A 26,373-nucleotide genomic window follows, 5' to 3' on the forward strand; every position below is an offset into this window, starting at 1 on the left:
AACAGTATCTACCTCATAGAGTTATTGTGAGGATCAAATGAGCCAACATGTAAAGCATTTTGCAAAACTTTGTTTCCATTTAAAATTCTATACTCTTTCCTCCATTATGTCACCCAGATGAAGTCACTGTTCCAATCAAAATTCTATATTCTATTCTCTATGAAACCATCTATATGAAGTCACTGATTCTAATGTTGTCTATATCATAGCCCATCAATAGCATAAATAATTGCAAAAAAACAATCTTAAATGAGTTAAGTAACTCAGTGACTCAATTTCTTTATTTAATCAAAGTCAGAAATAATTTCATCCAAGCAGAGAGAAAAGCATACATATGCAAATCAACTTGCAAAACTTTAAGTGCTACTGTTATATTATTCTGAGAGATATATGGAATTTGAGGGAGAGGTAAGACTGCCTTATAATGAGGTTTTTTTTTTGGTACCTCCTTAACTAAATCCACTTGGCTGAGTTGCAAGATCGACCAAGCTTATGTAGAAGGAAAGGTGCCCAGGATAAATTTCATTCAATAGGGAAATTAGAAAAAAAAATAACTTTGCATGTGTATGCTTCTAAAAGTCTCTTTAATTATTGTTTCCTTCTAGGAAATCTAAGATGCTGGCAGTATCAATGAAAGTAATTATTGTTCGTTATAGCTCAATAAGTCCCTTTCTTCCATTTCCAAATATCCAAATAAAATTGCTTTGTTTTGTTGATATTTCTGGCTATCTCTTATAGATTCATATAATAAAATTAGAGCTGTACAGGACCAAAGTGATCTTTTAGTTTAGGAGATTCTTAATTTCTTTTTCTGTCATGGACCCCTTTGGCAGTCTGTAGAAGCCTAAAGACCCCTTCCCAGAATAATATTTTTAAAGTAATAAATTAAAATCCATAAGATTATAAAGGAAAATGATTATATTGAAATAGAGTTATCAAAATATTCAAAAACCAAGCTCACTCGCCCCATGCTAAGAACCCCTCCTATACTACAACACTCATTTTGAAGATTAAAAAAAGGACAAAATTGAGGCTCTAAGTTATTAAGTGACTTTTTCAATGCCACAAAGCAAAACAATACCAAAATGGTGATAAAACTTTGGGGCTTGTGTTTTATACTAGAGCTTTTTTCTCTGCCTGTGTGAAATTACTTTTGATTTTGATTGAATATAAAAATCGAATTTTTGAGCTTCTTAACTCATCTGTCAAAGATTATTTTTTTAAAGCAATTATTTCTGCTACTGATGGGCTAGAACATGGACAACATTAGAATCAGTGACTATATCTGGACAGTTTTATGGAGGAAAGAATATATAATTTTAAATGGAATAGTCAGTCACCTGAAATTTGAAATCATTTATGGATAAAAAGAGAAATGGTCTCCCCCTCCTCCCAAAGAAATCATGAGAGAATCCAGCCCATATAGCTAACTCGAATTTTAGCAGTGTTCTGTGCCCTTTCCTCTCGCCTCGGCTTTTTACCTCTACCTCTTCCCCAGCAGTAATCTGAACTTTATTCCTGGGTCCCTCACCTCTCCTTTGCCTTATCTTTCCTGACCCCAAGATTCCACAATACTTCCCAGTGCTCTGTGGTATTTCCTCTCCCCACTAACCACCTTCCATCTCCCCTTTCAGTTTCTTGTTAGGTAGTGATTTCTCCCATTAGAATGTAAGCTCTTTGAAGTCAGGAACTATCTTACTTACTTGTGTTTTTCTTCCCCAGCACATGCTAAGTGCTTAATAAATGCTATCTATATCTGTCTTTCTGTCTGTCTATCTACCTAGCTATCATCTCTAGACCACTTATATGACATAGTGTTAATCCATAACACAATGAACTAGGCATCAGAGAGAATATGATTTAGTGTAGAACAATATAAATATTTATTGAAGAACCCATAGTACATTTGTCCCATATTTCTAAAAAATAAAATAATGAATAACCAGGAAGCTTAGGTTGATAGGGAAACAAATAAAGTTATTTACCTCCATTTTTTTTTTCCTGACGAGAGAGCTAATTTTCTCTGCAGGACTTGGTGTGTGGGTTCATGATTGCTGCATTATTCGTCTAGTCTCTCCTACTGTCCCTATGTGAAAGGGGAAACAAGTTTTACTTAAGCCCTTTATTATTGTGTTTATAATGAATCTTATTTTATTTTTATCTGACCTTCATATAAGCATGTGCTTAGCATATAATAAGAACTTAATATATGATTTTTCATTCATGTAGTCATTCCTTCCTTCATTTGTTGTGAACATTTCCAGCAAGAAGTTACTGACATGGTACTACCTTCTTCTGCTGGATGAAAGAGCTACATCTAAGTCTTAATTTTTGCAGTTCCATTTATTCTTTTCCTTTTATGCTATCATCTTCAATTGGCATTGTGTTCCATCAGGATGAATCTACCTGTGTCTTAGACTATCTTTTTGTAAAAAGGAAGCTGTTGGGTTTAACAGTGGGAAAAAGTTCTTCAAAGTGAAAAGAGCTGCCTTAGGGGAAGTGAAAGAATCACTGAACCTGAAATCAGAGCTTGGTTCTCATCCTGGCCATGTCATCTACTAGTCATGGTGGATAGAGTGCTAGACCTGAGTTTGAATCCTCCCTCAAATACTTAATACCTTTGTGAACCTGAACAAACCACTTAACCCCTTTCAACCTCAGTTTATTCAACTATAAAATAGGAATAATAATATTGCCTACCTCATATGGTTGTTGTCAGGATTGAATGAGATAATATATGCAAGGTGTTTTGTGAACTACAAGGCAGTACATAAATCTTAGCTATTACTATTTTTTGTTGGTGGTGTAATTGTTGGCTATATGGCCTTGAGTATATCAATTTGCTTCTCTGAGACTCAGTTTATAGATTCAGTTGTTTTTCAGATGTATCCCACTCTTTGTGACCCCATTTGAATTTTTCTTGGCAAAGATACTGTTTTGCCATTTCCTTCTCCAGCTCATTTTACAGAGGAGGAAACTGAGGTAAGCAGGGCTAAGTGATTTTCCCAGGGTTACACAGCTACAAAGTGTCTGAGGCTAGATTTGAACTCAGGAAGATGAGTCTTCCTGACCCCAGACCTGACACCTTATCTACCGTGCCATGTAGCTACCCTATGGCAGTTAGTTTAATGATGTATAAAAATGAGCAACCCTGTGTTTAGAAATGGAAGTGACTTTGGAAGTTATCTAGTCTAATCCATACATCTTCTGGATGATGAAACTGAGCCTCAGAGATTTGCCAAAGGCCCCATGAATACAGAAATGCAATATCAGTATTCAAACCCAGATCTTCAGACCCCAAATCCAATGCTCTTTCCCCTACATCTGTCAAGTCACTTCCACATCTGAGTCTTTATGGACTTGTCTCCTTAGAAAGATTCTAGAGCTGTGCTTGTTGAACCTTTCATCCCCATGGAGAGGCAATGTAGTGTGATGGTGAAAATACCTCTGTCTGTGGTTGGAACATCCAAAAAAGGATGAATGCAAATGAAGCCTCAGATCTGAGTCTTTTACCAGCTGGAGGAGAGAGAGGACTCTAAGAACAGGATTCAGGTTAAGTTAGAAAGGAGCTTTCTAAATCAGGAAAGTGGAATAGAATCAGGATTAGAGTTAGCTGTGATTTTTCTATTGTCTTTATCAACATAGAAAAGTATCTGTATGTATATTTTGGGTAATTCTACTTTGCTTTGTATGTAGCAAGCATGGAATCCTAGCTTTAAATCAAAAAGAGAACTTGGAAGCCATTGGATTTTTTTTTGCAGATGAGGAAATTGAAGCAGAGAAAGATTTTGTGATTTACCCAGGGCAAGCAGCTACTAAGTGTCTGAGGATTAGCTGAGGTTTAGCAGCCCCTCTTGAATTCCTTCCTCCCTCCTTCCCTCCCTCCCTTCCTTCCTTCTTTCCTTTCTCTCTCTCTTGTTCTATCTTTCTCTACATACCACAGCACTTGGAAGACCCATGGACTGTGTGATAGTATAGTAAAATAAATTCTGAACTGGTTGAAGGGAATGTACAGTGTGAAGAAGAAAAGAATTGATGTGTATGTGTTGGGGGAAGGAGGATTATACTTATCTTTAAGTATTTGAAGATTGCTAGGTGGCACAGTGGATAGAGTACTGGACCTGGAGTCAGGAAGAGCAGTTTAAATGCTATCTCAGACCTAGCTGTGTGATCTTGGGCAAGACACTTAAGCTCTGTCTGTCCCAGTTGCCTCCTGTATAAAATGGGGATAATAATAGTCAGTAAAGAAAATACATAAAGTACTTTGCAAACTTTAAAGTATTGTTTAAATTGTAGATATGATTTTCAGAGAAGTTAGATAAAACTGGCTATGTAATGCTAGGGGGCAGATTTGGGACCAATAGGTAGGCTTAAAAAAAAAGAGAAGGGTTTAAGTTCAATTTAAGAAAGACCTTCTTACAATGAAAGTTTCTAAGTGGAGTGGCTTGCCTTATGGATTTTCAAGTGGTTTTCTGGGGAGGTTTTCACGAAGAGCCTAGCCAATCATTTATTGAGGATGTTGTAAAAAGGATCCATGCCTTTGTACAAGGACTTGGCTAGCTGACCGTTATGTTACCTTTAAATTCTGAGGTTCAGAGTCAGAACTTAGAACCTTTGGTAGGTAATAGGAGCAGCAACAGCCATTGAAAAGTGTGAATGGGACTAGAGTAGTACTAGGGGGCAGGAGGTGATTTAACTCAGGTCAGGGGAAAAATCAACATTCACAGCTTGAAAAGGTTCAGGTAGAAAAGCCCAATTTTCTTCTGTAACAATAGGGGACTGAACTCTAAGATGGTGGTGTCAAGCTCAAATAGAAATAGGAGCCACTAAACTGTACATATTGATACCTGTGTGTGTGTGTGTGTGTGTGTGTGTGTGTGTGTAAACTGGTTCCAGATCTATGATTTCAATGGTGTAGGAAACTCTAATGCAAAAAATTCTTCAATTAAAACAAATTGGCAACTGGACTGTAACTTGTAGCCTCACATAGTTTCTTGGGGGGCATTTAAAGAATGACTCGCCAATCCACAAGGCAGATCATTCCATTCTTAAATTGAACTGAAACCCTCCTTTTTGTAAGTCCTGCCCTCGCTGCCAGATTCACCCTCTAGAATCAAGCAGGAAAAGTTTTTATCTAAAATAAAACTTGTTTTCTCAATAACAATAATACTAATGGTAACAATAATTATGATGATATGACCTGCCCACAGTCATACTAGTAGAATATATCAGAGCTAGAATTTGAACAGGTCTTTTCAAAGCAGACCATTTATATACTGTATGACAATGCTTTCTGTGAATAAACAATAACCAAATATTCATAAAATCATGAAATTTCTCTATAATACCATTGCTGTTTTTTCCCCCTACATTTAAAAAAAAACTGCAAAATGAATCAAGAATTAGTTAAATCCAATGGTTAAAATAGTTGGTATGTGTGGACAGAGCCTCATTTCTTAATATCTTGATACTACACTGAGAATCACTTGTAGATTTTACATGTGATCGACATTTGAGATTTCTCTTTCCCTGACAAAATATCTGAAGCTGATCCATCCAATTCTTAAACATTCAAACATCTGTGATTTCATTGGTGTGAGGACTCTTTCCACCAACATAGATAACAAGCCTACCACAACATACCAGAATGCCTTATAAGAACTCCTGTGGCCAAATAATTCATTACTTTGCTCCTTGACCTTCTCCAGATTTAACTATGTTGCTCCTTGGATGGACAACACTATTGACCACAGGCTCCTTTGTGAATCAGTGAGTGACTTTCCTATCTTTGGAAATGTTCATCCAGAGGCTAGATGGTAATTTTTTTATGGATGCTAAATAGAAGATTCATACTTTCAAAAAGGGTTGGACTGGGTAGCTGATGAAATGCCTTTCAGTCTGAGGTTTTATAATTAACCTCCTATGTCATGTTCTAGACTCAGGAACATTGGTGGGCAAAGTCAACAGCCACTAAGAAGCAAAGCAGGGCACAAAGATAGAACTGAGGAGTAGCCCCAGTTGAAACAAATACATAAATTATGTATAAAATTCATACAAATGCTAACAATGCCTGAATGAAACCACTAACATTAAGTTTTTATTTATACAACATTGAATCATAGGTTTTAATTTATATCTGGGTATTTCTTTCTTGTTGATCAGAATTAAATGGTTTCTTTCCTGGTTATCCTTTACAGTCTCTAATTCAAGTTTTGTTGATTTTTTCCACAGATATTTGCATATGAGCTGCTTTGTTTCAGAGTCCTATTTCATAATAGAAGGGCTGCTATATACCCAGCATTACAGAGAAATTTGAAATACTTCTTTAAGAGAATACTTTTAAGAGTGATATTGCAATAGAACTTTTCTGGTTACTTACCTAGCTTGATGCAATGATGAAATAAAATCTAGTGCCTTTCAACTAAAAAGTTCAGCTCAACAGGCAGCTGAAAGTCAGGAGACCTGGTTCCTGGTTCCACTACTGATTTCCCATGTCAGCTTAATGTACTCACTTGACCTATTTGAGACTATTTTCCATTGAGAGGCTTAAATGAAATCTTTGGTCTCCTTCCAGCTTTGACATTCTGATAATGTGTGAATTACCACAGCTAAATTCTTAGGTATCAAATCATCTCATATGCAAACCACATGATGGGAATTTTAGTGGAGATACAATCTCCAATGCTAATTTGTATGCAAAGAAAATTTCCAAAAGATCAGGTGCTAGAGCCAGAAGATAATTTAAATCTCTTGTCTCTTTAAGAAACCTTTTTTTTTTAATCTCAGAAGCAATTTAAAGTTTTAAAGTGTGAATGTTCAGAAGTGAAGAAATACCCAAGAATGCTTAAGGGATCATATCCCCAATACCCAATTATGTGGAACTTAATAATATTTTTTAATTAATATAGAATTCCATGGACCAAAAAAAACCCCAAAACACCAACCCAAACCCCAAACCCCTTCTTCCCCCAGAGAATATAGAGAAGGGCATTTCTTGTCAGTGCAGGAGTATTCTCTCCTTAGCTTTTCTGAGGGTTTTCTCTCAGCCTTTCCTGGAAGAAGCTAATGGGTTCTAAGGATAAAGAATGTGTTCAGAGTATGAGATAATGGATGTTTAGAAAAAAAGAACATCATATTTACCTCTGGAATATAGGGAAGGCCTTTAGTTGATCTCATGGGAAAATTGGAGTTGGAGATGATGAAATCTTAAGATAGAAGTAGAAATGCTTACTTTTTTCATTGCTGAAGTTCTCAGAAATTCAGGACATAGTTTAAAAGTCCTTTTTGAGCACCTCTATGGTATAATACCAATTCATATTTTCCTTGGAAGCTTTAGATATAGGGGCCCTGACATTGACATCTTCCTCTGAGGGTGCACCTCAATCTTCCTGGTCACTAAAGAAACTTTCTATGATCCTTATCTTTCTCTGTCTTCTTATTTTGCCTTTCTTTTACTTGACTTTTAGCTCCTTAAAATAGGGCACTGTTTCCAGGGCGCACTATCCCAAGCTTCAGAAGGTCCCAGGTGGTATGATTTAAAGAGGAGCAGGTTCTTCACTCACCTGGCCTGTTTCCTGGTCCATAGATGACCCCAGACCAGATTGCTAATCAACCAGCTTTGTGTGTTGTGGTTGTCAGCTCTGATGAGCCTGTGCCCCTCCCCAACCTGGGCCACTACTACTCAAGCCTACCTACTGGTTCCCAGCAGGGGCGAAAAACCCAAATTCTGCCTCAGCACCAGCAGAGACCCCTATAATCTCCCCCTGCCCAGGGCTTAGCCCTCTCACCATACTGTGAGCTTAGTTCCAGATGACACTGGTGCTGCAGCTGATTCAGAGGATCTGGGTCGGAGAGGGGTCTCTTTCTCTGGTGAGGTCTTCCTGGGACTGGATCTGTGTTAGGGTGACTGTGGGGGTGGGCCCTACTCCTGTCTCAGCACAGCAGCTTCCTCCTTCTGACCTTCCAAGCTGTCCTTGGTTGGAAGTTAATTTCAGCACATTCTTCTCTGGATTTTGCTGCTCCAGGAATTGTCCTATGGCATTATTTGGATGTTTTTTGGAGTGATCATGTCATGAGTTTGAGAGCTCACTGCCTTTCCTCTGCCATCTTGGCTCTGCCCCAGAAGTCTTCTCACCTCTCATATTTAATAAATTGTCTTAATGATTTTATCTGCACATATCACTCTCAACTATACCCTTCTTTTATCTCCGATGGCTGCTACCTTAGTTCAGGTCCTTATTACTTCTCACATGGACCAATTCCTTTTTAATTAATCTCTCTGCTTCAAGTCTCTATGCTCTCCAATTCACCCTCTGCACAATCCTCACATTAGCATTTAAAGCCCTCTGAAAAGTTGATACTACCTATTTTTTCAGACTTATTTCATATTATTCTCATTCAAGCTCCCACTAAACTGGACTATTAACTGCTGCCTGAAGTCTGCATTGTACTTCCTTCCTCCATGCCTTTGCAATAAGATATACTTTATGACTGAAAGCACCTCTCCTCAAACTTAGAAACCCTGTTTCCTTCAAGGCTAAGCTCATGTATCCTTACCTAATTGGTAGACTTTTTTGGGCCCATAGTTATTAGTTCTGTCTCTCTCTTGGAATTATTTTGCCTCTACTGTGCATATATTGTAACTATTTAGTTAACTATTCCTTCTATTAGGACACAATTTATTTTGTTTTTGTTTTCTATTCTTGGCACCTAGTTCAGTTGCCAGGGTATTTAACAGAGTTGTGCTGAATTGGAAATTCTTTCAGGAGCTGAAAAATTCTAACCTGCTGAGATTTTTTCTTTCTTTCTTTCTTTCTTTCTTTCTTTCTTTCTTTCTTTCTTTCTTTCTTTCTTTCTTTCTTTCTTTCTTTCTTTTTGTGGGGCAATGATGGTTAAGTGACTTGCCCAGGGTCACATTGCTAGTAAGTGTCAAGTGTCTGAGGCTGGATTTGAACTCAGGTCCTCCTGAATCCAGGGCTAGTGTTTTATCCATTGCACCACCTAGCTGTTCCCACCTGCTGAGATTTTAAAAAAATCCAATAGTCTTATCCAATGTATTTAATGAGATTATTCTGGAATTACTTTAAAAAGGAACAAAACAAAACATGGGCTAGCTTGTAGTGCTAGCAGTGAATGTTGCTTCCCTATCTAATTGTTCTCAAACCATCCCTTGGGCTGGTATCAATCTTAGTTACACAGTATTATTCAAAAGTTCATTAAGCAAATTAGTAATATAAACAAAATTGAGGACACTTCTACCTATTTAACCTTCTTGATTAAAAATAATTTTAAATATTGTAGCATAAGAAACATTTGCATGGAAATTGATCCTCGTATTTACCAATTAGATTTTCCTTTTCACTTAAGTAGGTCCCCTACCTGGAAGCCCCTTCACAGTCAGTTAGTTTGCATGTTTTGTCATTGTTTGTCCTTCATACTAGAAGAGGACCAATGATATCACAACATTGGGGTCAAAGTACAGTGATTTTGACTGTGGCTGACGAGTTCAGTATTTAGCTCAGAAAGCTCTACCACAGGTTGGACAAAAATAGTTTGTTTGAATATCTGGGATAGAGATTCCTTTACATTTGTGCATCTCACCTTTACTTTGACCTACTGTAATTCTACTTGGTTCATAGAGCACAGTGCCTTCTTTGATGTGGGCATGCTATGCTGGGTGGTCCTGTGCTAGTGTCTCCCATGTCTTACTATTAATACTGTAGTTTTTCAGAGTGGTCTTAAGAGTGTTCCTGTATTGCTTCTTCTGACCTCTTAGTGAGCACTTGTCCTGTGCCAGTTCTCCATAAAATAGGTAAATATATGTTTGGCATTCAGGCTACATACATGAATAGCTCATCAGTATTGCGCTGTTTGTAGTAGAGTTTGAATACTTGGCAGTTCAACTCTGGAGAGGACTTCAGTATCTGGTACCTTATCTTGCCAGGTGATCTTCAGAATCTTCCCAAGATAATTCAAATAGAAGTGGTTCAATCCAGGTTTCACAGGCATACAACAGTGAGGTCAGCATAATGGTTGTGTAGAGCTTCAATTTGGCAGGCAGCCTAATACTTTACTCTTCTCTCCTCCACTTTCTTTTGGAGCCTCCCAAATGCTGAGTTAGCTCTGACAATGCATGCATCAACTTTATCATCTATGTGGACATCCCTACATCTTATTATATTGCAAACCTGAAGGTGGAGACTTTTCTGGGGGGTTTCATGGGACCTCAAATGTCAGAACACTAAGGAACTTAGAGGCTCTCTTGTCCAAATAGCACTTGCAGAGACATTCCCTCTACAACAGTACTGAAAAGTGATCATCCAGTTTTCACTTGAAGACCTCCAGTGAGGGGTAACTTATTACCTCCAAAAACAGGCCTTTACATTTTTGGGGGCATAGCACTAATTATTGGGAAGTTTTTCCTCACATTGAACCCAAGGGACAAGCAGAATGAGCCTAAAGTCACTTGACCATGACTGTTCTTCAAATAGTTAATAGCCATCTTGCCCTTCTTAAGTAATGTCTTCTCCAAACTAAAAATTCTCACTTCCTTCTGACAGTCCTTGCATGAATGACATGATCTCAAGTTGGCTTACCATTCCGGATTTTTTCATATCTCTCAACAGTGAGTGTGTGCCTTGTATTACTATGAACTTGATTTTTAGTTTTTTACAAAGCATAATGGTATGTACCTTATTAGTCTATATAAGTAAGATGAAACTCTAACAAACTATTTCTGGATTTTCTAAGTGCCTTATTCTATATGAGTATATTCTTTTTTTCCTTTTTAAAAGTTTTTTATTGGAGAAGCTAGGTGGCACAGTGGATAAAGCACTGGTCCTGGATTCAGGAGTACCTGACTTCAAATCCAGCCTCGGACACTTGACACTTACTAGCTGTGTGACCCTGGGGAAGTCACTTAACCCCCATTGTCCTGCAAAAAAAAGAAAAAAGTACTTATTTATTTATTCATTCATTCATTTATTTATTAATTTATCTATCATCTATATCTATCTATCTATCCATCTATCCATCTATCTATCTGTTTGTTCCTTCCTTCCTTCATTTATTTATTTATTTATAACATCCCCCAAGTTACATGTAAAAAGACCACATTTTTTCATATTGATTTTTTAAAACTTTGTGTTCCAAATTTTCTTCCTCCCTCCCTCCTCATCCCTCCCTCCTCATCCCTCCCTAAGAAATCAAGCGATTCAATATAAGTTATACATGTGCAGTCATGCAAAACATCTCCACATTAGTCAGGTTGTAAAAGAAAACGGACAAAATAACTTTAGAAAGAGGAACTAACAAAAGAAAGTATACTTCAATCTGTATTCATATACCATCAGTTCTTTCTCTGTAGATGGATTGCATTTTTCATACGTCCTTCTGATAGCATCCAGCTAATCATTTCTTTTACAATTACTATTGCTAACTATATTACCCTCCACCCTATTCCCTTCCCTTGATATGTACTCTATTTTTTATCTCCTTTCACCCTCTCCCTTCTCAAAAGTGTTTTGCTTTTTACTGCCCCCTCCCCCAATTTGCCCTCCCTTCCTTTGCCTCTCTCCCCTTATCCCCTTCACCTCCCACTTTCCCACAGGGCAAGATATACTACTATACCCACTTAAGTGTGTAAGTTATTCCCTATATGAGTATATTCTTAAGAAATCTATTACTCTTAGATGGGGCCACTGAATATCAGAAAGACTCAGATCACACATATAAAAAACATTACATAGAATCATGGATATAAAAATGGAAGCTACTTTAGAAACCATGTAGTACAACACTTTCCTCATGCAGATCAAAAAACTGAGGCCCAGAAGGGTTAAGCTCTCCAATGTCACACAAGTATAAATGGGAGATCTGAATTTTGAACTCATCCTGTGACTGTAAGTTCAGTGCTCTTTCCACCATACCACATGGAATGATGAAGCAATCTTTAAATGGGAGACTGAAGAATTGAGCAAGACTTTTTCTGAGTTGAAATTGTCATAGAGAAGTCAGTGGGATATCTTTGCAAAAATGTAATTTATGGGAGAATGCTTGATACCTTCATTCTTTAAAATATGTTTCCTGGCATCCTTCTTGTATAATTTCAAACTATTTATTTGGTCTGGGTTGTTGGAAATCAAACACTGGGGGTGATAGTGGTGGTGGAAATAACACTGGAGAAACTAGAACTAAAGAAGACTTCCTTTAATGAACTTTCTTTCAATTTGTTTTACATGATTGTACATGGAAAACCTCTATCAGATTGCTTGCTGTCTTAGGGAGAGAGTTGAGGAGGAGAGGGAGGGAGAAAAATTTGGAACTCAAAATTTTATAAAAATAAATGTTGAAAATTATCTTTACATTTAATTGGAAAAAATGCCAAAATTTCAAACAAAACACCATATTTTCTTTCCAAAAACACTTCTTTTGTTACCAAATAGTAATGTCCCAAATGCTTCGAGGCCTGTGTCACCATCAAGACAACTCAATCAATCAAAAATCATTTGTTAAATGCCTTTGTCAATAGAATAGTATCTGTTTGCAAGGCAAGTATCCAAAAAGGGGAGACAACAAATGCATATATAAATATGTAAAATACAAATATGAAGTGTGTAAATAGAAGTCTAAAATACAAATATAAAGTGTGTAAATACAAGTCTATACAAAGTAGTTAAAAACAAGATAGTTTGAGAAGGAAGGTGCTGGTCCTTAGTGTAACGATTGGAATAACGCCACCTGCTGGATACTTACTGTAGAGGAGTTCTGCCCATGAAGGGAAGGTCTTTGAGGGCAAGACCAGGAGTCTTGTCTTTGGTATCAGGAAGTGACGCGGACTAGTGGGAGGAGGAAGGAAGAGAACTGTAACGATTGGAATAACGCCACCTGCTGGATACTTACTGTAGAGGAGTTCTGCCCATGAAGGGAAGGTCTTTGAGGGCAAGACCAGGAGTCAGGAAGTGACGCGGGCTAGTGGGAGGAGGAAGGAAGAGACTGGCGCTCAGTCTCGCGCTCTTTCCTCTGGACTCTGGCGGAGAGCGGAGCTAGAAATGTGCTCTCCCTTTAATAGATAGGAATCTAGGCCTTTCTCTCTCTCTTTACCAAATTCTTATTCTCCTTAATAAATGCTTAAAAGTCTAACTCTTGCTAAAGCTTATAATTTATTGGCGACCACTCATTAGATATTTTAGACAGACTAGCTAGAATTTTAACCCTTAACATTAGGGAGGATCAGGAAAGGGTTCATGTAGAAGTTGACACTTGGGCTTCAACTTCAAAGAAGTAAAAGACTTTGAGGTGGAAATAATGAAGCAATTCCTTTCAGCTGTGTGCGACTGGCAGCGCAAACATTTGGGGATCAAGTGGGCTTTTTTTTGTGAGGAAAAGAAAGAAGGGTCAGCTTAGCCGAACTGCAGAGTGCAAGAGGGGAGGAGTCAATGTTCAGAGAGCCTGGAAGGATAGGTTGGGACCAGGCTGTGAAGAAAAGAGAATAAAGGAAGCAGAATGGTTGTTGTGGTGTGATATATCCCTTTCAAGTCTTAATTAGAGCTATACGAAAGTGGAATTGACTGACTCAAGAGGTAGAGATTTCCTTCTCATTGTAGGTCTTTGAGTAGAGGTTAGACGACTATTGCTGTTGTTGAGTTGTTTAAGTCATGTCTGACTTTTTGTGACCCCATCTGAGGTTTTCTTGGCAAAGATACTGGAGTGGTTTGCCATTTCCTTCTCCAGCTCATTTTACAGAAGAGGAAACTGAGGCAAACAGGGTTAAGTGACTTGCCCAGAGTCACAGAGCTAGTAAGTGTCTGAAGTCAGGTTTGAACTCAGAAAGATGTGTATTCCTGACTCCAGGCCTTTCATTCTATCCGCTGTGCCACCTCACTGCCCTTAGATGAAGTGCCTACTTTTCAGGTACAGTATGTTTTTGGAAAGGCCTCAGTAGTCTTATAATCCAAAGTTTATCTGAAAGAAATTCCCTCAAAACATACTGTCAATGACTACTTCTCAGGTACAGCATATTTTTGTGGGAATTTCATTCAGATAAATTTTGGATGATATGACTACTGAGGTCTTTTCTAACCCTCAATTTCTATTTCAATGTGATTCTCCATTTGTCTGGAGGAGGTGGCCTTAAATTATAGAAGTACTCAAGTGGTGGGCAGAAGTGCTGGAATATGAATATAAAACTTGCCAGTGGATGGTAGATCCAGTTTTAACCAATTTTCACATGGAAAAGAGAAGGGACTCATAATCTCCTGCCTTCCTTTTAAACATCTTTGCAGACAGGTCTGATATTTTTCTTTAAGTACTTGATGCTCAAATGCAAAAATATCAATTAGTGGTATTGACTCTAGAGAATCAAGTGACAAGTCAATGGAATGTGTGCATGATATTCTTAAGCAGATGAAGTATATTTTCCATGATGACTTACGTGCAAAATGGGGTATACAGGATGCCACTGAGGTCAGTTCTGACCAGAAGAGGAAGTGTGCATGTAAGGTATGAGCAAAGGTGTTCTGGAGTTAGCCTGTGTCAGGTTACAAGAGTAAATAGTAAAATTTTCAGTGTGAGCTTTACACCTGGGAAATCAGCAAATGCTACAAACCAGGGATTCATTTGTACTTGATTTTCTAGCCTTAAGAAAGTGTTGATCAAAGAGTGACTAATACAGATTAAACCTAAATGTTTGTTGTGCTTACTGTTTTTAGCCAGTTGATAAACATTAACCAGCACATCCCTGAGTATAAGAAAATCACAAAATCTCCAAATTATAAATGATTCTAAAAGCCAGCTAACTTGTCTTTACCTGATCAAAAATCTCTACAACCACCCCCAAAAATGTTCATTCAGATTTTGCTCAAAGACATGAAGAGAAGAACTCATTATATTCCAGGTCAGCCCATTTAAATTTTGGACAGCCCCAATAATGAGGGAATTTTTCCTTATACTGAGTAAGAGTCTGTGTCTCAGCTACCTCTACCTTCTTGGTTCTGCCCACTGGGGCCAAACAGAATTAGTCTCATTTCTCTTTCCTATCACAATTCTTCAAATATTTGATGCCTTGAGAATAAAGACAACACATTGGTATAGTGAGCCCCTGATGAATATGTATATATGTATGTGTCTGTGTGTATTTATACACACATCTCTATATCTATCATACCTGTATCTATATCTATATCCATATATGTGGGGCAGCTAGGTGGCACAGTGGATAGAGCACAGGGCCTGGAATCAGGAAGATTTATCTTTGTGAGTTCAAACCCGGCTTCAGACACTGTCTAGCTATGTGACCCTGGGCAAGTCACTTAACCCTGTTTGACTGTTTCTTCATCTGTAAAATGAGCTGAAGAAGAAAATGGCAAACCACTCCAGTATCTTTGCCAGGAAAACCCCAAATGGGGTCGTGAAGAGTTGGACATGACTGAATAATGCATACACATACACATACATATATATGCACACATCCATACCTATACATATCTGTGTACACACACACCATGAAGCAAATTTCTAGTTCACTGTGCAAATCTATTAAGGAACAAATATACAACCTACACTAGTGAACCAAGAGTTACAGTACTGAAAGTAAAAATATTTTAAAAAGCAAATTTTTGAGCTCATAGACTAACAAAATTAAGGCTGCTAGTCATTGACTCCCAAATATATACTGCACAATTTTCTTATATTTAATGTCTACAATGAAAATGATGGTATATGATTCATGTTTTATTGAGAGAACATCACCTTTCTCACTGCTGCCTTTACCTCCTTGTTCCTTAGACTGTAGATAATAGGATTCAGCATGGAAGTCACTGCGCCATAGAATAAGGCAATCAATTTGTCCGAATCTGGGTCCTTGGCCTTGGGTTTTGAGTACATGAAGAGAATGGTGCCATAGAATATGATGACCACAGTCAGATGTGCTGAACAGGTGGAGAAGGCTTTTTTCCTCCCTTCAGCTGAGTTGAGTCTCAGAATGGTGGCAAGGATGAACACATAGGAGATGAAAATGAGGAGCACTGGAGTCAGTGTGACCAGCACAACTGCTGCCATCATGACAAAAGCATTGAGGGAAATGTCCACACAGGCCAGTTTCAGGACAGCCAAGATTTCACAAAAAAAATGATCGATGATATTATTTCCACAGAAGGAAAGCCTCAATGCAAGAATTGTCTGAAGCAATGAATTTATACTCCCAACTATCCAGCTCAGGGCTGCCAACTGCACGCAGACTCTCATATTCATGATGATTGTATATCTCAGGGGATTGCAGATGGCCACATACCGGTCATAGGCCATCATGGCCAGCAGCACACATTCTGTTGTTCCCAGAGCAAGAGTTAGGTACATTTGTAATGCACATCCAGAAAAAGATATGGTTTTTCTGACTGATAGGAAATTGACCAACATTAAAGGTACAAAAGAGGATGTACCAAAGATGTCCATGAAGGAGAGGTTACTGAGGAAGAAATACATGGGGGTGTGAAGGTTGGAATCCAGAATACTCAATAAAATGAGAGAGGAGTTTCCTACTAAAATGACCAAATATATCCCCAGGCACAACACAAAGAGAACAATCTCAAAATTGTGATGCTTAGAAAGCCCCAGCAGAATAAATTCCAGCACAACAGTCTTATTTGCCCCATTCATTCTCTTATTCCTCTTTTATTTTTAGTATTAGCTACTTGGAGAAGCACAGAGTAAATTCAAATACTCACTGCTCCCTGCACTATTAAGTAGATGTATAAAACAGGGACGAACTTTCTAGTTGCATTTCACATCTCCATTTAACGTTACAGAAATGATTTTTATCTGAAATTCAAGGACATGTTTTAAGCTACAGTTTAACCCTACAAGATGATTCTTCTGTTTTACCTGATGCTGCCTTAGCCCCTAGTACTAATACTTCTATGAATGCAGTGAAATTGTGAAGTAAATACTGATTGTCTCCAATCATATTGTTAAATGTTTAGGTGTTTTCAATCTTTCTCTAAGTTCACTTGCTTATTATTGGTGGATGGCAGCTGCTATATACTACTAAATGATTAAGTTTAGTGGGAAGAGGAGGAGAAATAATATGGGGGGCAAGAAAGTATAATTTGGGTTTTAGAAAATGACTGGCAACAGTCATTATAATGTCCTTTTGGCTGCACATGTATTTATTTCCATTGGGCAATACAGATTTACCATTTTTCCATCCCTAGGAATGGCAGGCATGAGACTGTTAAGAACCATTGACAGAATTCCACATTATCTCTTTAGGAAAGTGAGCTCTGTCTCTGTAAAGAAAAAGGAGAAATCATGATTTTAGTTTGTTAAAAGGACCTGAACTGAATGTACTTTACCTCAACTTTCTCCTCCTGTATGATCAGTGATGTTAATGGCCTGAAACACCCTTGCAATTCTGAGCATCCAGACTTTGGATGCTAAACTTTTTCCTTTTTTCTCTATTTTATGATTATAGTTTATGATTCTCTATATATTCTGTTTTACATCATTCACTATCATATCTGTGTCTTTTCCCCAAACTTATTATATGTGTAATTGCATTTGAGAAATATATTTATTATTTCTACCTTACCACCAACCCACTTCATAAACTGTCAGTGATATCCCACTGCCTTCTGAATAAAGTCAGGCATCAGAGACCTCCTGCAACCTAGAATTACACCTTTCTTTTTACTATTTATTTATTTATTTTTTAAAATAGTATTTTACAGGGCAGCTAGGTGGTACAGTGGATAAAGCACCGGCCCTAGATTCAGAAGGACCTGAGTTCAAATCCGGATTTAGACACTTGACACTTACTAGCTGTGTGACCTTGGGCAAGTCACTTAACCCTCATTTCCCCCCGAAAAAATAGCATTTTACTTTTTTTCAATTATATGTAAGGAAAAGATTTAGCATTCATTTTTACAAAATTTTGAGTTCCAAATTTTTCTTTCTCCCTCCTAAACCTATCTTTTTATTATTGTCTCCTATGACCCAATTCAATTCAATAAGCATTTATTAAATACTATATACAAGGTACTATGTTAGATGTTTGAAATTAAAAAAAAGTTCTTGCTCTCCAGGAGCCTACATATGACTATTCACCTTCATTCTTTTATGGATGTAGGGACATCTTCTTTCCCACATCTGAAACTTTGCTCATGTTGTTTTTCCCTCCTTTTGGAATTTCTCTCCCCAATCCCTGAACATTCTCTTCTCCCATCTCCGTTGTTGCCCTTCTAAATCCCATTTGTCATTTAAGGCTCAGTTCAGTGCCAGTTCCTCAATGAAGGTTTCCTACCCACCTCCTCCAATGAATAGTAATGTGTCATTATTCTGAAAGACTATTCTTTATCTGTATCTCTAATAATGATGTTTCTACTTTCTGCTGAGACTTATTACATTCTGTTTTGTATAATTTATTGTTTTTGTTTTTGTATGAATGTCTTATTTCCCTAACTAGATTACTTATAAGTACCTTATTACCAGGGATCATGTCTTATTCATTTTTCATAGCATTCTTTTTGTACTCAGGCTGACCTCCTTATCCTCCTCCCATAAGAACATGGGCTCTGCCATTAGGATCCTGGGTTCTTATAGGTAAGCTTTTGTTTCTTCTTTCCCAGAATCAGGCCTCTGAGTAACCTGTTTCCAAACCATACTTCTGTGTACATCCCCCTCCCCCCCCTTCTACCACATTCAGTGCTCATTCACCTGGGTTGTAAAATGGAGACTTCTTAAAACAGTGGCAGTTTGATGTATTAGAAGGAATGCCTGACTATGAGTCAAAAAGACCTGGATTGAAATCCTGGCACTCCATTAAGGGCGACTACAATACACATTAGGGGAGGCTTAATAGGGAGAAGAAAAACATCTTGCTGTGGATTCAGAGGACCTGGGTTTAGATTCCATCTCTTTTACTTACTTCCTACCTAGGTGGTGAAGTAGATAGAGTACAGGGTCTGGAATCTGGAAGACTAAGTTTAAATCTATCCTCAAACATTTGCTAACTGTGGGACCTCAGACAAGTCACTTAACTCTATTTGCCTCAGTTTCCTCATCTGTAAATTGAGCTGGAGAAGGAAATGGCAAACTGCTCCAGTATCTTTGCCAAGAATACTCCAAATGGGGTCACTAAAAGTCAGACACAACAAAGATGACTGAATCACAATAAAAATGGGTAAGTAACAGCCTCTCCGACCCTCAGTTTCCTCAGCTATAAAATAAAGGGATTGGACTAGGCCACCTCCAAGGTTTCTTCTAGTTGTAGATCTATAACCCTATGACTAACCAGTTTGAGTGGAACATAGAGCATACATAGGGGGAGTACTATAAAATGAAGCAGAAAAGACAGTTTGGAGAGAAGATCCCCTGGGGATCATCTTCATCATAGGGTTATCAAGAAAATTGTGTGATCAGATATGTTACTATTAGCCACTGTTGTTATTATTATCATCATTATCATTCATAATTAATAATGATAAATTATTAGATCTATCCAGAAATGGGATGAGTTGCCTCAATGCGAAGTGCATTCCTCATCCTCAGAGATTTAAATTTGGAGCTAATTGTTCACTTATTCAAGAAGATTGTAGAAAGGAATTCTTTTTTTTTTTTTAAATTGAGACAATACAGTTCTTTAAAAAAAAAGCCTTGAATCCAAATTTCTCACCTCAATTCCCAATCCACTTAGGACAAGAGATAGCTACTGTAATCTTCCAGGTAAAGCAAGAGCATGTGTGGTTGTCAGGAAGAGCTGCTTCTGTTCACATTGGTTTTGCCTAAAGAGATAAAATAGGAGAGTATGTTTGCTGAGGGTGATAATTGTTGGATTAAAAATGCAGCCATGACAATTAACATGGGCTTATGGACTCATAGGCCCAGGGTCCACAACAAACTAGGATAATTCATGATGGAACAAAGCTATAGGGAAGGGAAATTTAGTAACCACTATGAATATAGCCCATGGCTGCACAATACTTTTATCACACAGAACATTACTAGGATAAATACTAGCCATGGGATAGGTTGCTAACCATTTTCTTCAGGCTACTCAGATAAAACACAGATCCCATTAAGGTCATGAAAAGTCTGTATGAATGTTTCCTGTCCAAAAAATTAAAACTATGTATCATTATGAAATAAATGATGCCTGATAATTCCATGATTATATTCACCATACCTTGACTACTTTAAAATAAACTCCTTTGGACTAGCCATTTGAATACTTAATTTATAACTTCTCATTCTCTTAGGGAGTTCTTTAGTCCCTGAACAATTTAAAGTTGAAGTTCTGAGGATGTAGAAAGTAACATTTCGGTGCTTTAGGGATGGTGTCTCAGAGACCCAATTAATCTCACTTGGTTATTGGTCTATTTTTCTCCAGTACTTTAGTTATTCCTTCATACTAAGTTACTGCTCCTAGGAGATAGATTGGTATTAATTAAATGGTTTGTTATATTTGCTCATTCATGGAAAGATTTTTATAAGGTTTTAGGGAAAGTGTTTCTTAAGTTGTCTTTCTTGGCCCTTCCATGATTAAATTGTTCAGGAACTAAAAATATATTTAAATATTATATATGATTGCAAATTATATATTATTCTGTGGCATATCTTTTAAAAATGGGGTAGGGTTCTAAAGCCTTTTTTTGTCATGGACCTCTTTGGCAGTCTGGTGAATCTTGTGGACCCCTTCACAGAATAATACTTTTAAATGCATAAAATAAAATACACAGGATTACAAAGGAAATCAGTCATGCTGAAATAGTTATCAAATTTAACAAAAATATCAAGTTCAGAGATTTCAGAATAAAAAACCTCTTCTTTAGACCATATAATTTAAAATACAGTTCAATGAGTGATTTAAAGTTAGTAATGGTTGAGATTAGCTCATCTTAATACTAGTGCTATTTCTGGTGTTCCCTTAATTCTAGTTTCTTCCTTCTAAAATTAACTCCAATTTATCTTTGCTATGTACATAATTCCTTGTTGTCTGCCCTGAGAGACGGTCAGCTCCTTGAAAGCAGTGACTGTTTTTACCCTTTTTTGTTTTTGGATCCCCAGCATTAGCACTGTGCCTAGCACACAGTAGGTGCTTAATAAATGCTTTTTGACTTATTATCTTGACAAGTCACATTTCCTGTGTATTTGTTTTTTTAAATTGAATAGAATTTTATTTTCCAAAATATATGTTAAAAACAAATTTTGACATCAATTTTTTAAACTTTGTGTTCCAGCTTCTCTTCCTCCATCCCTTACCACCCCCAACCCAGAAGAACTCAAGCAATTCAAAATAAGTTATACATGAGTAGTCATGGAAAACATTCTCACATTAACTAGGTTGTGAGAGAAAACAGTAAAAACCCCCAAAACTTCAGATTAAGGAATTGTCAAAGAGGAAAAAAAAATTTAAAAAATGTGTTTCCATCTGTTTTCAGATACTATCAGTTCTTTCTCTGTAGATGGGTTGCAATTTTCATGAGTCCTTCAGGGTTATATTGGATCATAGCCTTGCTGAAAATAATCACATGCTTCCCAGAAGATCATCTTACACTATTGCTGTTACTTTGTATACAGTACATTTCATTCTGTTTCAGTTCATTTAGGTCTTTCCAGGTTTTTCTGACAGTATCTTGTTCATCATAACCTGTATATAGTACCTTCAACTTGACAGAGAATTTTCTTCATAATAGTCCAACAAAGTAGGTACCACACTTTTTGCCATTATAATCAATCATCATAACTATTTCCCTCCATCCTAGTCCCTTCCTATGATATTTACTCTATTTTCTATATTCTTTTAACCTATTCCTCCTCAGAAGTGTTTTACTTCTGACTGTCCCCATCCCCATTCTGCACTCCCTTTTTTCACCCTTCCCTCCTTATCCTCTTACCCTCCTACTTTCCTGTAGGGTTAAATAGATTACTCCTCCCAATTGGTTGTGAATGTTATTCCATCCTTGAGCCCACTCTGATGAGATTAAGGTCTTTGAGCTAATTCTGTGTTCTAAATTTTTCTTCCTCCCTCCTCAACCTTCCCTATGAAATCAAGCAATTCAATATGTCATACTTGTGCAGTAATGCAGAACATCTTCACCTTCCTTGAAAGTGTTTTGCTTTTTACTGATCTCTCTCCCAATCTGCCCTTCCCTCCTTCCCCTCTTCCCCTCCCCCCTTATCTCCCTTCCCTCTCTCAGGGCAAAAATATATTACTATACCTACTTGAGTATGTATGTTAGTCCTTCTTTGAGCCAATTCTGATGATATTAAGGTTCACTCACTCCCCAACTGCTTCCCCCTCTTCTACTCTCCTCCATAAGCTTTTTTCTTGTTTACTTCATGTGAACTACCTCTCCCCAGACCATCTCTCCCCTTCTTCCTCCCCCAGTCTATTCCTCCTACACCTCAACCCTATTTTAAAAATGTCATCATGGGTTAGTTAGATGGCACTGTGGACAAAGCACCAGCCCTGGACCGAGGAGCCCCCAAGCGCGAATCCGGCCCCAGACATAAGACACCCCACCCTGTCAGCCCCACAAAGAACAAAACACAAATGCTTTACAGATATCACCCCTTCATATTCAGTTCAGACCTGTGTCTTCTGTGAATTCTGTACTGAGATAGTTCTTATGAGTTTGAAGTATTATCTTCCCATGTAGGAATGTAAATCATTTGATCTTTTAATATCCCTCATGAAGTCTTTTTCCTGTTTATCTTTTTATGCTTCTCCAGAGTCTTGTATTAGAAAGTCAAAGTTTCTATTCAGTTCAGGTCTTTTCATCACAAATGCCTGAAAGTCCTTTTTTTCATTGAAGTTCTACTTTTTCCTCTGAAAGAGTATACACAGTTTTGCTGGGTACATGATTCTTGGCTGTAGTCCCAGTTCCTTTGCCCTCTGGAATATCATATTCCATGCCCTCTGGTCCTTTAATGTAGATGCTGCTAGATCTTGTTTTAGCCTTATTGGAGCTCCACAGTATTTGAATTCCTTTTTTCTAGATGCTTGCAATATTTTCTACTTGACCTGGGAGCTCTGGAACTTGGCTATAATATTTCCAGAGGTTTTCCTTTTGGGATCTCTTTAGGAGATGATCGGTGAATTCTTTCAATTTCAATTTTGCCTTTTGCTTCCAGAATATCAGGACAATTTCCCCTAACAATCTCTTGGAGGATGGTATTTAAGCTCTTATTTTGGTCATGGTTTTCTGGTAGTCCAATGATTTTCAAATTCTCTCCTGGCTCTGTTTTCCAGGTCAGCTGTTTTTCCAAGGAGATATTTCATATCGCCCTCTATTTTTTTATTCAGTTGGGTTTGCTTTATTGTGTCTTGATTTCTCATAAGGTCACTACCTTCCATTTGTTCAATCCTAATTCTTAGGCAATTATTTTCTTGAGAGAGCTTTTCTATTTCTTTTCCCATTTGGCTTTTCAAACTGTTGACTATTTTCTCATGACTTTCCTTCATTGCTCTCATTTCTCTTTCCAATCTTTTCTCCACCTCTCTAAATCTTCCTTTTATCTTTCCTACTTTCTCTTCAAGGTCCCTTTTGAGTGCTTCCATGGCCTGAGACCAATTCATATTTTTCTTGGAAGCTTTGAATTTTGGAGCTCTGACCCTGTTATTATCTTCTTCTTCTGAAGGTATATTGTGGTCTACCTTTCCCTCAAAGAAATTTTTGATGGTCTTCTGCTTTTTCTGCTTACTCATCCTGGCTCACTATTTCTTGGCTTTTAACTCCTTCTTAAAGTGTAGCACTGCTTCCAGGACACACTGTTCAAGCTACAGGGTGGCCCAGGGGGTGATTGGGCTTCTTCTCAGCCTGCCTGGCCTGTGAACAACCATGGCTGCTTTCTCTTTGACATGGAAACAGAAGTCTGATTGAACTATGATTCTCTATGGTCAGAAGCTTGGTGTGCCTGTGCCTGTGCCCCTCCCCCACTGGGCCACCACCACTCAATTCAACCCACTGGTTCAGACCAGGGGCACTTTGCCCCAACTCCAGCAGAGACTGCCTCCACTTCACCCCAGCCTACCGCCGAACCCCATCACCAGCCCATGATCAGAGCCTCAGAAGCTGCTGGTGCTGAATACTCTGACGGGTGCTGGAAGCACTGTTTACTTCTGGCTGGGTCCAGACTGCATGCTGAGCTGTTCAGTCTGATCAGTAGGTGTTTGGAATTGCCCTATTAAAAAAATTTTTTTTAAAAATTTTTGGCCGGCAATGGGGGTTAAGTGACTTGCCCAGGATCACACAGCTAGTAAGTGTCAAGTATCAGAGGCCAGATTTGAACTCAGGTCCTCCTGAATCCAGGGCTGGTGCTTTATCCACTGTGCTACCTAGCTGCCCTGGAAGTGACCTCTTTTACTGAAAAATAGTCTCACTCTGTTCTTATGTGCATTAGGCTGCTCTGGGTTTTTTTTTTTTAAATTACATTATTTGGGCGTGAATGGATGGGTTTATCTGGAGCTTGTGGGAGTCACAGCCTCTCCTCCACCATCTTGACTCTGCCCCTGTGTATTTTATGTTAAACAAGGTTTAGTTTTCTATTGCTAAGATTTCAGGCTACAGGAATTCTGAAAGGCTTTGAGCTGGTTCACACTTGTCTGCTCTTTCCTCCCTGCCCACCCCCCCTCCACTCCACCCCATTCAGCAGTTAGAATTCCTGGAAATTTGGAAGTTCTGAACCCCTCTGAAATCTGTAAATTGAAATATGCTTTTGAAATCACACTTTGGATTTTCTCTTATGCAATGAAATAATCAAGTAAGAAAGTTATCTCAATTATATCAGGTAATGTTTACACAATACTTCCAAGAAATAGGTAGTAAAGTATTGTTATCTCCATTTTGAAGAAAAGGAAACTGAGACTGTAAATTTTCATGATCACAGGACTAGCATCAAACCCTGTCCCCTCATTCAAATTCAGATCTTCTAATTCCACATCTATAATTAGTGCTTTCCTATGCTTTATAAATCCTTAGTTTTTCTTAAATGGAGAGGTGCTTTGGGGCTGAGCCAAGATGGTGGAGAGAAGCCAGGAAGTTTCCTGAGTTCTCCTATGTTTCCCTCAGAACAACATTAAATCAAGCCTCTAAACAGATTCTGGAATTAAAGAACCTACAAGATGACATAGAGACACAATTTTCCAACTTAAGATAATTTAGAAGACTTCCAGAAAGAAAAAAAAAGAAAATGTTTCATTTTGCATTCCATAATATTCTCAATCTCTTATTTGGTCATAAATTCTTCTCCTCTCCATAGATCTAAGAGGTAAACCATTCTTTCCTCTCCTAATTTGCCTATGATATCACCCTTTATGTCTAAATCATGGACCCATTTTGACCTTATTTTTTTATATAGTGTAAGGTGTTGGTCTATGGAGTGAGCTCTCAAATTCATGACACAATCACTCCAAAAAACATCCAAATAATGCCATAGGACAATTCCTGGAGCAGCAAAATCCACAGAAGAATGTTCTGAAATCATTTTCCAACCAAGGACAGCTTGGAAGGTCAGAAGGAGGAAGCTGCTGTGCTGAGAAAGGAGTGGAGCCCAACCCCACAGTCACCCTGACACAGATCCAGTCCCAGGAAGGCCTTACCAGAGAAAGAGACCTCCCCCCCCCTCCCCAGATCCTCTGAATCAGCTGCAGCACCAGTGTAATCTGGAACTAAGCTCACAGTCTGGTGAGAGGGCTAAGCCCTGGGCAGGGGAAATTACAGGGGTCTCTGCTGGCACTGAGGCAGAACTTGGGGTTTTCACCCTTGCTGGGAACCAGAAGTTTAGGCTTGAGCAGCAGTGGCCCAGGTTGGGGAGGGGCACAGGCTCATCAGAGCTGACAACCACAACACACAAAGCTGGTTGATTAGCAAGTTGCTCTGGGATCATCTATGTACTATGGAACAGGCTAGGTGAGTGAAGAACCTGATTCTCCTTAAATCATACCACCTGGGACCTCCTGAAGCTTGGGATAGTGTAGCCTGGAAACAGTGCCATACTTTAAGGAGCTAAAAGTCAAGTAAAAGAAAGGCAATATGAGCAGATAGAAAAGGGTGAGGACCATAGAAAGTTTCTTTAGTGACCAGGAAGATCAAAGTGCACCCTCAGAGGAAGATGTCAATGTCAGAGCCCCTATATCTAAAGCTTCCAAGGAAAATAAGAATTGGTCTTAGGCCATAGAGGTGCTCAAAAAGGACTTTGAAGATAAAGTTAGAGAGGTAGAGGAAAAAATGGAAAGAGAAATAAGGGTGATGCATGAGAAGGGTGAAGACATGAGAAAAAAGTCAACAGCTTGAAAAGCCAAATGGAAAAGCTCTCTGATAAAAATAATTCCCTAAGAATTAGGATTCAACAAATGGAAGCTAGTGACTTTGTGAGAAA

The 26,373-nt window shown here is 38.2% G+C and overlaps 1 protein-coding gene across 1 annotated transcript; it reads right to left on the bottom strand.

Annotated features, from left to right (window-relative positions):
* Positions 1-15,729: 15,729 nt before the first annotated feature.
* Positions 15,730-16,653, bottom strand: LOC122734335 (olfactory receptor 13C7-like). The gene has a single exon (XM_043975086.1). It carries the CDS (start codon positions 16,651-16,653, stop codon positions 15,730-15,732), a length of 924 nt encoding a protein of 307 aa, XP_043831021.1.
* Positions 16,654-26,373: the final 9,720 nt, after the last annotated feature.

The sequence above is a fragment of the Dromiciops gliroides genome, chromosome 1 (assembly GCF_019393635.1).
Source record: "Dromiciops gliroides isolate mDroGli1 chromosome 1, mDroGli1.pri, whole genome shotgun sequence".
In the NCBI taxonomy this organism is placed as follows: domain Eukaryota; kingdom Metazoa; phylum Chordata; class Mammalia; order Microbiotheria; family Microbiotheriidae; genus Dromiciops; species Dromiciops gliroides.